The 12950-nt window shown below is 41.9% G+C and overlaps 1 protein-coding gene across 1 annotated transcript; it reads left to right on the top strand.

Moving 5' to 3' along the window:
• Window positions 1–1083: 1083 nt before the first annotated feature.
• fzd1 (frizzled class receptor 1) lies at window positions 1084–8323 on the top strand. Its single transcript, XM_017437973.3, has one exon. It carries the CDS (start codon window positions 1403–1405, stop codon window positions 3050–3052), a length of 1650 nt encoding a protein of 549 aa, XP_017293462.1. The 5' UTR covers window positions 1084–1402; the 3' UTR covers window positions 3053–8323.
• The last annotated feature ends 4627 nt before the right edge of the window (window positions 8324–12950 follow it).

Below are 12950 nucleotides of genomic sequence, written 5' to 3'. Positions count from 1 at the left end.
ATTAGTCTAACATCAATCACATATTTATTATGGAGGGCCAATTTATACCAGCTGTCCCTGTTATTTAACTTAAACTTAAAGACTGAAATCTTAATTCTCCTAATTCTGGAAATACAGTATGTAAGCCTTAACATGAACTTCAGTATTTAGATATAGATATTTGAGCTTTTGCCAGTGCTTTACACTAATTCACTATTATTTAGTATATATGTTTTCCATCCATCCATTTTCTTTTCCGTGCAGGGACACAGAGCTGACCTGTCTCCAGCGGTCACTGTGTGAAAGGCAGGTACACCCTGGGCAGGTTGCAAATCCATCATATATTTTTACCCATAAACTATGTAAAAGCTTTGTATACCAATGTGTAATATTGAAGACAATATGTTACTAATACTGATAATATATCTTCAGTGAACTGGTACCTACCAGTACCCTGCTCTGCAGTACTTGTAGCAGACTAGCCTAAAGACAGGTTTGACCGCTCGTATAATAATACAGTGTAATAGACGAGTATTTTTATTTAAAAAAAAAGAAAAAAAAGGTATTAGGGTTCATGGGGCATTGTAGAACACCGGGCTGTTTTTGACAAGCCTACGAGCTTTTAAAAGCTTTTGAAAGCGTTCTCCTCTGGAATAAACTTCCTGATTGTGTGTGTGTTTTTCTGACTCACTAGGTTTTTAAAGACGGGGTACACCCTGGACAGGTTACAAGTCCATCACAGGGACACATAAAGACAAACGAGACAGATGCATTGGGTCGGCCATTTCATTCGTTTTCCTATTCAGGGGCCATGACTATGTTTAGCGGCTGAAGCTGAAGAAATAACTCTAAATCCCATATGGCTGCCTTGACATGAAAAGTGGTGATTATAAACTTTTTAATTTTAATTCTGTCCGTGTGTAACTCAATTAAACATTCACACGCAGTCCCGTCCAGCCACTGTTTGAATGCAGCTTGTGTTGCTAGTAGTTAGCTTGGTTGCGCACAGGTCTGCAGAGGGAGTTTTATTGTGAAAGTTCTGACCGGAAGCTGCGTTGAACGGTTGTTGACTTGCTGACACGGAGACAGCGGGAGAAGGTGGGTGGGGGGGCAGAGAGGGTTAGACCCACAGACCGAGTCCGTGTCGTGCAGACTGAGGACTACAGCAGCTCTCCGGTTCTGGATGAGTACAGTTTGACTCCATGAGGGGATTTTCAGGACCGGGACCGGGATTGCTTTGAGAAACTGAAGATTTTTGGACATTTGCTCTCCCCGCGCGGCGGTGAGACTCCGGGGACAGGGACGGTGCTCGGTTCGGTGAGAGACGCCAACAAAGAGGGATCGGGGACGGATCCTGCTGCCTGCCGCTGAGGTGGAGTTCCTCTAACAAGCAGAAAGTACCGAACCGAACCAGTCCTTCATCATGCCGAACCACAGACTCCTCCGGAGAGCCTTGTTTTTCCTCTTTCTGAACGTGGGGGCTTCCCGAGTGGACGGGCAGTACGGCGGCGGGGACCGAGGCATGTCGGTACCGGAGCACGGCTTCTGCCAGCCCATTTCCATCCCGCTGTGCACGGACATCGCCTACAACGAGACCATCATGCCGAACCTGCTGGGACACACTAACCAGGAGGACGCTGGGCTGGAGGTGCACCAGTTCTACCCGCTGGTGAAGGTCCAGTGCTCCCCGGACCTGAAGTTCTTCCTGTGCTCCATGTACGCGCCCGTGTGCACGGTCCTGGAGCAGGCTCTGCCGCCGTGCCGCTCTCTGTGTGAGCGCGCGCGGCAGGGCTGCGAGGCTCTCATGAACAAGTTCGGCTTCCAGTGGCCCGACAGCCTGGCGTGCGAGAAGTTCCCCGTGCACGGCGCCGGAGAGCTGTGCGTGGGCCAGAACATGTCGGACCGGGCCGAGCCGGAGGCCCCCGGACCGTACCCCACCGAGCGCCCCCCTCCGGACACAAACCCGGGGCAGTTCCGGTGCCCGCCCCTGCTTACGGTGCCCCCCTACCTGAACTACCGCTTCCTGGGCCAGGAGAACTGCGGGGCCCCCTGTGAGCCCAAGAAATCCCACGGGATGATGTACTTCAGTGAAGAGGAGCTCAAATTTGCCCGGATCTGGATCGGCATCTGGTCGGTTCTGTGCTGTGGTTCCACTTTATTCACAGTGCTGACCTATCTGGTGGACATGAAGCGCTTCAGCTACCCGGAGCGACCCATAGTCTTCCTCTCCGGCTGCTACACCATGGTGTCCATCGCCTACATCGCTGGGTTCCTGCTGGAGGACAAGGTGGTCTGCAACAACCCATTTGAGAAAGAGATCCGGACTGTGGTTCAGGGAACCAAGAAGGAGGGCTGTACCATCCTCTTCATGATGCTCTACTTCTTCAGCATGGCCAGCTCCATCTGGTGGGTCATCCTGGCCCTGACCTGGTTCCTAGCAGCAGGGATGAAGTGGGGCCACGAGGCCATCGAGGCCAACTCCCAGTACTTTCACCTGGCAGCCTGGGCCGTTCCTGCCATCAAGACCATCACAATCCTGGCTGTGGGTCAGGTAGACGGAGACGTTCTGAGCGGGGTCTGCTTCGTCGGCATCAACAGCGTGGACGCCCTGCGCGGCTTCGTCCTGGCCCCGCTCTTTGTCTACCTGTTCATTGGCACCTCCTTCCTCTTGGCCGGATTCGTGTCCCTGTTCCGCATCCGGACCATCATGAAGCACGACGGCACCAAGACGGAGAAGCTGGAGAAGCTGATGGTGCGGATCGGGATCTTCAGCGTGCTCTACACGGTGCCGGCCACTATCGTCATCGCCTGTTACTTCTACGAGCAGGCCTTCAGGGAGCAGTGGGAGCGGACGTGGATCAGCCAGTTCTGCAAATCCTACGCCGTGCCGTGTCTGCTTCAGAACCACCTCAACATGAGCCCGGACTTCACCGTCTTCATGATCAAATATCTCATGACGCTCATTGTGGGCATCACTTCTGGCTTCTGGATCTGGTCTGGGAAGACGCTGAACTCGTGGAGGAGGTTTTACACGAGACTGGCTCACAGTAAGCAGGGGGAGACCACGGTGTGAGGGCCTTTGAGCCACACAGACTCACCGTGCTCCTATGCTTTCTCTCTTTTTTTTAAAAACCTTTTTCTCAGAAGACTGTTTTTATTGTACAGACTCATTTGTGAAGATTTTGTAAGTATATATTTGTATTTAAAGGAGAAAAACAAAAAATCTTTTTAAAAAAAAACAAAAAAACACTCTTTTCATATTCAGACTTGGATTTGTAGTAAAAAGATCACAAAGAGCCAGCTGACATCACATGACTGGACTGACCGTGGACACCCTGGACTGACCGTGGACACCCTGGACTGACCGTGGACACCCTGGGAGTTTCCCACACGGAATGTTTGTGTCTTCTGCTCGGTGACTTGTATCTGACGCGGGCTCTGTTCCAAGCAGAGTCCCGTGAAACCCAAGTGCTTCCTCGTGGCTGCCTCTGATTAAGCAGCCGTAGTGTGTGTCTGCAGAACCAGGCCACGGTTCCTGAAGGCTCCTGTCTGGAGACAAGAAACGATGCTCAGAAGGTGAACGTGAGTCACTGAGGCAGATTGCTGGAGACCTGACGATTATAACATTCCTTTCTAAAAATAAAAACACATAGAAGTGTAAGAGGAACATACCAGGGTTTCTGCAAGTTGACTTTCTCAGTTTATTGTCTTTTTTTAACTTTTCCTTTTGAATTATGCAGGAAGATTAATATCTGCTATTTTTCTTTCCTGATCTTGGATTTTATGGAGGTGGTTCAGTGAGCGGGGCTCCTACACTGCCTGGAAAAGTCTGGGCTTTTAGTTTTTACTAGTTTTCCAGGTCCAGATTACCATGCAGGGTTCCTACATTGTTTTGAAAAGTATGGAATTTGATGATCATATTTTTTGGGTCTAGATAAACGTTAGTGTTTCTTGACTCTGTTTCTTATTGCATTTTTTTTTTTAACAAATAAAAAAAACAATTTCAAACAGTTGCTTATCAGCAGTGTTTTTGTCATGTTACATATAAGATATGAACACAGCCACCACAGTGTTCATTTATTCATCCTTTTGTCAACTTGGTTGCTAACATCCAGACATTAAAACAGAAAACTCAGATCATTCCTTATTTTGGGACACGCTGTCTAAACTAATTATAATGGAATCAGTGGAAATAACAACTTTATTGTTCAGCCGACAAGCATTATGCATTATGAAGATTAAATATAATACTAATAATAAAATTTTGATAAATTATTGTCACTAGAAAAAAAAACTAGAATTTTCTTTCAGAAATTGTCATAAAACAGATGAGCATTAAAGACAAACAAATCTTGCAGTAGTGGGTTGTTGATTTTCCTCAAAAGATGTGTAGTAATGCCAATGGAAACTATTTGTAACTGAGGGAAAAAAAACCTTTTGAACTCCAATAATTTTACATAAGTCTACGGATAACAAAACCATAATTACAGGAAATTTACAGTTATTTTGTCCGTAAAAAGCAACCGAAAAGCCTGAAAAAGTCAGATGGGAATTTGAAAATGTGTAGGGACCCTGAGTATGTAAAAACATTTATGTAATATCATATGTTGTAATCTGATCAACAATATTTTTTCTGGACATCTAATATTTTCCCAGAAGTTAAAATAAAACAGCAGCAGGAAAAATAAACATCCCGTAAAAAATGTAATGTGCAGTATTTCCACATTTAGAATTTCAGAAAATGTAGGAACCCTGATGGAGTCAAACACCTCTGCTTGGTAACGATGGTCTGTGTGGTGTTCTGAAGTCAAACTGCTTATTTGGAACATAAACATTTGGTTCTAAACACGCAGGAATCCTGGTATGTTCCTCTACGGAAGACACTGAAGTGAACGTTAGCAAACAAACTGTAAGAGTATGTTCTGGATTCAGCGTGGGTCTAAATGAGGTGCTCTTTGGACGGGGTAAACACAAACTGGAATGTCAAGAAACTCCAAGACACTCAATCTTTAAATCTGGTAGGATCCCTTTTTTATTGCGGGGTCTTGTAGAGCAGTAAAAACAACATGTTTGAGCACACAGGCCTCCATCAGGAGTCAGACCTGAGTCTGACCTAGTCTGACTCCCTGATGAAGGCCTGTACGCTGAAACCATCGACATTAACAAAGCTGGGCCAAGTGTCTGTGCTTCCTCACGTTTTTTTTTTTAAATTGAAGCCAAAATGTCTGTTTTATTTTTGTACCTTTGGAGCCAGGGCCTGCACACTCGAGATGTGGGTTTGAACCCGCAATACGAAAGTCCCGCCTACATATCCTCCTGACTCTCTAACAGGCTGTGAGACTGTCAGTCACAGACTGGCATGACATTGTTCTTAAAGCCTCGAGTAATTAACGGAAACTAAACCTGTGTTTGTTCAGGATATTTGAACATCAAGGTAAGTGCAAAGTGAATCAGCAAAACTCAACACCTAAAGAAATTATCTGAAGTGGGTTTTTGTTTGTTTTTTTTTAAAGTTTGGATGGTGTCCCATTAGTTTACATGGAGGGGCAGGGCTTAAACATTGTGCTGCAGCCAGCCACTAGGGGGTGCTGGTGTCTTCATTGTGGCTTCAGCCTCCAGCTCCCTGTCTTTGCTCTAGTTATGATATATATGAATGAGTAAAACAGAGTTAGTTTTTACTGCTTTAGAAAACTGCCATAGAGTTGTTGTTTTTTTTTAAAGACAATTTAATGATTTTAAGGAGAAAGTATCTTGGAGTCTCTTATCATTAACGATGTTAAAAGGATTTTGATCATTTTTTATTATAAGACAGCAGAAACTAAAGACTGAACAGAAAACTCTGAGTGTGACGTTTGGTTAAATTCGTTCAGGCGTGTGTAAAAGCTTGGACCCCTTTGAGTCTTTGTTTCTTAATATTCCTTCTACATGTTTTACGTTTAGTGTTTTCGGACTGATTATTAAGACACTTGAAGGAGATGAGAAGGTCTTATTGGAACCATTCAGGCTGAAAGAAATAACTAGGACGTGATTTATTTCTCTGTTTCTGTGTCTGTTTTGCAATTACCTACAAACATTTCATACACCATCACCGGCACCCTTTTCTCTGCCTTAAGGCCCTGAAAAGAAATGAATTTAAAATTAATGTAGAAACTGATCCGAAGGTTAAGTCTTAGGGTCAGTCAGAGAGAAAAAAAAATAGGAGGAATAATGTTTTGTTTGTTTGTTTTTGAGATTTGAAATTAAAGTCAAAATGTAGAGAAAGAAGTTGGAATAGTGTTTGTCTAAGCCTGAAGAAGCAAAGCCCTTTGGGCTCCTGATCTCTATTTGTTCCATTTCTTTAACTTTCTTTAATATTCTTGTTCCAGCTGAGGGTTAAGGTTGAGCTTTTACTGGGTAAACAACTAAATAAACAACAAACAGTGGAACTCGCAGATCTTTTTGTCCTTCATAATAAGTCTCAAACACACACGCACTGCAGGTTGACTTCCACTGCAGTATAAGTTTTACTGAAGATCAATATTAATGTCAACTATTTGTTTTAGAAGTTTCAGACATTTAGAAAGATATGTTTTGGTGTCAACAATCAGTGTGACTCTTATTGTGAAGGGCTGGAGGAATAATAAATCGCCCTGCAGGAAAACTTTGGGTTGTCATTTTGAAGTTTACCAAGTAAAATGCAGCCAGAACCCTCCCTACAGTGAGAGTTAAAAGCCCAGCGGTCCTTGAAGGCATTCGTATCACCTGCTGCCTTTCCTGCAGGAGTTTTAGACTAAGATCATCTTATGATGAGAAATGATAGCTGTTTGGGTCAAAGCTTGAAAATAGTAATGCCCCACAATGTCACCCCCAGAGAATGTGTTGGAAATGACTTTTAGCTGCTAACTGCCAAATTTTAGCTTTGTGTTAGCTAATGTGGATTAGCTTTGGTGGCCATCTTGAATTGAATTGGCTCTAAAAGTTCATCAGTTGTAGAGGTACATCAAATACATATTTCCTGAAAGTTTCATTAAAATCTGTCTAGTTGGTCATGAGATATTTTGCTAACAGACAAACAAACACCTAACAGTGCGAGCTTAGCAGGGTTCACTTCATCAGGCTTGAAACACCATTTCCTCTCTTTTACCTCAATGGTTACATTACAGTTTAAAAAAAAAAAAAAAACTATTTAGAGGTTTTTTTTGCTGGAAATAATACTTCAAGTTGAATCTGAGAAACAACAAAAACAGTCTTCCTCCTCGGTGGCCCTGGTATTCCATGGCAGCAGGTTGGATTCTGTAGGAGCTATGAAAGCAACGTGTTCCTGGAAAATGTTTGATAATATCTTGATTTCTTGCTGCTTCTGTCCAACCTTCAACTGTGATCCTGGAACGTTTCCGTTGTGATTTTACTGACTCTACACCGAAGCAGGGTGCATGTTAATGAGGAGTTCAGCGTCAGGAAGCGGGATTGACTGACAGATCTGAGTCAAAGTCGCTCTCCGATTTTGTAAAGAAAATCAAAACCACATTTTACTAAAGCCAGCATCTCACTGAGCTGTGACCATTTAAGACGAGTTGGCAACTCAAAATTGAAAGAGGATCTGTAGTTTTTGTTGTTGTCTCACTGAATTTTGAGTTTTTGGACCAAACAACTAGCGAGCCACGTGGACGTGTTTTGAATGACCACTTTGAGAATCGCTCCTGAGATGAGTTGGAGACGCTCGCTACGACTCCATGACTGTTTTGAGACATTTGTCACACAGATATATATTTTTTTTGAACAAGTCCAAAACCTTAACCAACATGGCTGCGCGCCTCTGCCACTCACGTAAGGAAACAGAATGTGGCGAGACATTCTGGAGACACCCTCCTGGGTGCTGGTCACCAGCTCAGTCAGACACCACCTGGTGGAGCGTTAGAGTCTTCTCGAATTGCTTCCGAACATGAAGGCATTTAATTTGTTTAAAACTGAAATTTGAGTAGATTGTTTGTCTGAAGTGTAACAGGTCTCCAGAGCTGAGCACGGTGCTGTGAATGTGGGTAATGAATGTTTTGATCAACCTGTGACTGAATGTGAGTTTCTGTTCGGTTTGATTCTGAAGGGGATCGCAGGTCTTCCTCTGCAGAAAGGACTCTCTGTGTTGCAGACACTCACACACACATTTCACTAGTGTGTGTCCTCGTCAGACACTCTTCCACACAGTGCTTCCGGCTCAGATTAATCCAGTTATTGTGTTGACAGCCCTGCTATTGTCATACCTTTGAAGTCATTCTTTCCTTTGCTATGAAGAGAACCTTTTATATTTATAGAAAAAAAAGCTTATATATGCACAGTACAATGATTGCTTTATAAAAATAAAAACAAATAAATGAAACTGTTGACTCTGGGAATGTCTTTTCTTCTCAATGTGGTGCAGAAATCAGTCATCTTTCAGTTTTTTCTCTTATCTTAGTCAAATGTACACACATAAGAAGACTGAGCTTTAAAAAAAAATCTGGGTTTTTGGAAATATTTCTCAATGTGCATGTTTGCTTTGAAACTGTGTGTGTGTTTCAGATGAGGCTAATACATGCCGCGTGCTCTCGGTGCTACCTGGCAGAGCAGCTGCATGAAAAGGAAATTCTTGTGAAAGAATGCAGCTTTAGATGCCACTCAGCTTTGAATATTAACCCTGAACAAAAAAAAAAGAACGAAAACCGGATTCTGTTGTTTCTTCCTGGTAAACCGTTAGGAAGGTATGGTCTTCAAGGGGCATTTCAGCCATTTTAAAGTGAACTTGTGTGGAAACATAGTGAAACACAAAGTGGGATGAAGCCCAAAAATCGAATTAAATTTAAAAGTGATTAATAATATTTTATCTAGCATTCCTTGAAGGATATCACCCACCACCTTTCATGTCAGTTTTAATCTAAGGTCAGTTTATAATGAGAAAGGACAGAGTTGCAGCTGTTTTGATCAAACCTTTAAAAAGATGTGAAAAACAATCTCATGATATAATGACATCTGTTCGTGCTCTGAGTATTTGCTGTGAATAACTCTCATCTACTATCACTTCAAATTTAAGTTCAACATCTTCAAAAGGTATCTCTGTAAAGTTGCCTGGGTTAATTCTGTTTTTGTGCTTCCTAAAGTGAGTTTGCTCTATTGACCATCTTGAATAGAGGGGACTTCAAAAGTGAATCAGTTGAAGATGCACATTCCCTTGTGGTCTGACCAGTGATTCATGGGATATTTTGCTAATAGACAGAGAGTTGACCGCAATAGTTAATGACAAAGTTTTGAAAACAGATTTTGTGCAATCAGTTAGTTCTTAGAGTGTTTATTAGCTGCTACTCCAAGAGATTTTAGCTCAATATCTGTAAAAAATAATTTAGTAACGGCAATGTTTGTGTTTGCCAAGGTGGCTTAGCTGTGGCAGCCATGTTGAATGTTATTAGTTTCTAAAGTTATTCAGATGTAGATGTTCATCCAGAGTGGCGCGGTGGAAATGTGGTTAGAGCTGTCCCCTCACAGAAGGTTACAGGTTTGCTTCTTGGCCTTTCTGAGTGAAGTTTGCATGTTCTGTCTGTGCACGTGTAGGTTTGCTCTGGGTACTCTGGTTTCTTCCCACAGACATGTTAGGTTCATTGGTAACTGTAAAAAAAATTGTCCCCAGGTGTGAGTGTGAATCGTTGTGTGTCTCTTTGTGGCCCTGTGATGTACTTTTCTGCCTGTGTGTGTGCTTGTCTCTTAGCAAATTATCTAATGAATCACTGGACGAATTTTGATGAAACCTTCAGGACATAATCTTTAGGTGTATATCTACAACTGATTAACTTTTGGAGCCAACCCATTTCAAGATGACCACCACAGCTAATCAATATTTTGCTAAAACAAAAAAGAATATAACTCAGTCAATTTTACAGATATTGAGCTTAAATTTGGTGTGGTAGTAGCTGAGAGTCATTCACAATACATACTCCAAATGCTAACAAATCATGCAAGACCTTGAAAGATATTGATGTTGGTCATATTCTTTTTAAAGTACCCTGTAAGTTTCTATTGCATGTCCAATCAGTATGAGTGGCAGTAATTTGGAGAGTGGACACTCTGTGTTCTGTAGAGCCCCTATTGCTGCTGAGAAGGTGTCACATGGTTGTGGAAGGATGAAAAGAGGAAGAGGGTTGAAGAACAGGTACACCTCCTCCAATGGCATGTGGTCGTGAAGACAGACCCTCTCCTGCAGAGCCAGTGTGGGGGCCTGTCCTGGCACGTGCCACCCCTATAATCCGGCTGACTGGTTTTTATAGATGCTAACAGGGCACTGACATTTGAAAGCTAAAGGCAGAAAAACGTATGTTTACATGAACCATACTAAAAAGGTGAGAGGAGAGCAAACAGCCAAAAACTCAGCTTGCTGAGTTAATGCCAAAGTTTTAGGCAATGATGTCACGTAATGTGTTAGTGCTCAAAATATGTGCTGTGGATGTGGTTCAGCTACTAAAACACTAAATTTTGGCTCAGTCTCTGTAAAATTAATAATGTCTGAGCAATAAATGTGTTGACCGGTGTTAATTAGCTGTGGTGGCCAACTTGAAATGGAGTGACTCCAAAACTTAACCAGCTGTAGATGTGCATTCAGTGATTACTTTTGGGGAGTTTCATTAAAATTTGTTCAATGGTTCATGAGTCAGATAAGAGACTAGTTTTTGTTATAAATTAAAGAACTGTCATTCCTTAGAGGAATGCATATTGTGTCAAGGTCTGAGGAGATGACAGAGACGAACCCAGAGCGAAGACTCAGAGTAAATAAAACTAATTCATTTAAACAAAGAAAAAACAACAACAAAAAGCTGTCATGGCAGCAAACAACTAGAAACATAAACTAAATCAAAAACTCAGATGAGAACAGAAATACTAACAGGAGCAAAACATGAAACGAACCGTGAGCGAACACACGACACATACTACATCATTGGACCAGTGGAGTAATGGAGAAAGTGACCGGGTTTTAAACACTGAGGATAATGAGGTAAGTGGGAACAGGTGACATGATTACAGAACTTGGACAGGTGTAGGTGGGCGTGGCAGGGAGACAGAGAAAGAGAGACTGAGGAGGAGTAAGTGAAACATGAAACAAGAGACGAGACAGAAACCAAAACACAAACCAAAAACTAAATAAAAATAAAACAAAACCATAACACAGAAAAAACCCAAATCCCCACATATTGCCTTTCATGCCAGTTTTAAACTAACATGCTATGATGAGAAATGAAAGTTTCAGCCAAACCTTAAAAACAAAATTATACACAAGCTGATATTGCATGATCTCACATAATCCATTAGCCCTTAGAGTATGTGTTGTGAGTGACTCTCAGCTACTACCACTCCACACCACATTTTAGCTCACTCTTTGTAAAACTTACTGAGGTAAAGCCATATTTGTGAAGGCCGAGGTTGAACAGCTGAACCATCCAATGGTTCATAAAAAGGACAGGCAAATGAACATGACACACAGACATGGACAGAAACAATTATACACTTGCACCTTTGGCAACAGGCAATAAACATAGACAGCAGTTAATACACCATATTTATTACTGTGTAAGTAAACTAGAACACATGAAGCAGAATTTAATTTGATTTTCTTTAAAAAGCCATTGCAAAGGCTTAGTTTATGAATCAGTCATTAGATACATCTTTAATAAAGCAAAAGATTATTATTTTTTTTATTGTTTAACACCCATGTCCAAAGCCAAAGGGTGATAATGTTTTTGCCAGTGTATGTGTTTATGTATATTTGTTTGTCGGTCTGTCAGCTATACGTCTAATAAACCCCATGGCACTTTCAATGAAACTTTCAGAAAGTAATCATTTTATGTACAACTACAGCTGAATAAGGTATTAATTAACCTAGTACAAGATGGTCTCCATAGGTAATTGACCTTAGCCCACACACAAATGGTCATACCTCAGTGAATTTTGCAGCTATTGAGCCAAAATTTGGAGTGGTAGTATCCGAGAGTCATTCACAACACATATCACAAATGCTAACAGATAAAGTGAGATCATGCAATATAGCATGAGATCATACATGTTATTTTGAATGTTTTTCCAAAACAGCTACAACTCCATCATTTCTATACATAAGTTCATCTTAGTCTAAAACTTTGCATGAAAAGAGGTGGGCAATTCTTTCAAAAAGTGCAAGGCCTTCAGTTTGTCCCAGAATTGGGAACATGAAAATTAGTTTTCCATACAGGGTTCTGAACCATTTTCTTATGTCTCCTAAATCTCTGGAATGTGGTTTAATCTCTACAAGACCTTGTATATACTCACACTAATGACTGTAAGAGTTAAAAAAAACGCTCCCGGCCTCACTGTAGAGCTGATGTTTATGGGTCAGCTGTCACAGTCATTGTTCCAGAACACTCTTCACACCACACTACTCCAACCACAGTGCTGCACTGCCTTTAGACTTCTGACACAATTTACAACGGTGAAGACTGCCCTACTTACTTCTGAATTTGTCACAGCAACACGAAAGGATATCTGTGTTGGTGTAAATCACAGGATAACATGAGGCTTGGTGTGTGCGACTGCAGTAGGCTTCTTGACATGAACAGAGTGAGAGACAGACGACAGGAAACAAACAGAGAACACTGGAAAGAGTCTGGACTCTTTTAACCCTCTAAGAGGCTCAGACCGACACTGTGGTTCTGTTGCAGGCTCCTTGTCCAGCTCACATCTGGTTCCAATCTTTAATCTACCTCTGATCACACAGTACAGTATATTGGTTTACATACGTCATACTTTATGGCAGCTAAAAAAAAGGCATGAATGCTGTGGCTTTTGGTAATGAAAGAAACATGTTTCTATCAGTGGTGTGATGCAGATAAATTTATTGGCACCCTTCCACAATAATAAAATACAACACACAACTTATGTTACTGAAGCCAAAAAGCTTTATCTCATCAGTCTGAGAAACGTCTCCCAGAAACTTTATAGCTCAA

The sequence above is a fragment of the Kryptolebias marmoratus genome, linkage group LG16 (assembly GCF_001649575.2).
Source record: "Kryptolebias marmoratus isolate JLee-2015 linkage group LG16, ASM164957v2, whole genome shotgun sequence".
NCBI lineage: Eukaryota > Metazoa > Chordata > Actinopteri > Cyprinodontiformes > Rivulidae > Kryptolebias > Kryptolebias marmoratus.
The sequence above is the reverse complement of the archived record's forward strand: the minus strand, read 5'-3'. Positions and strand labels throughout refer to the sequence as shown.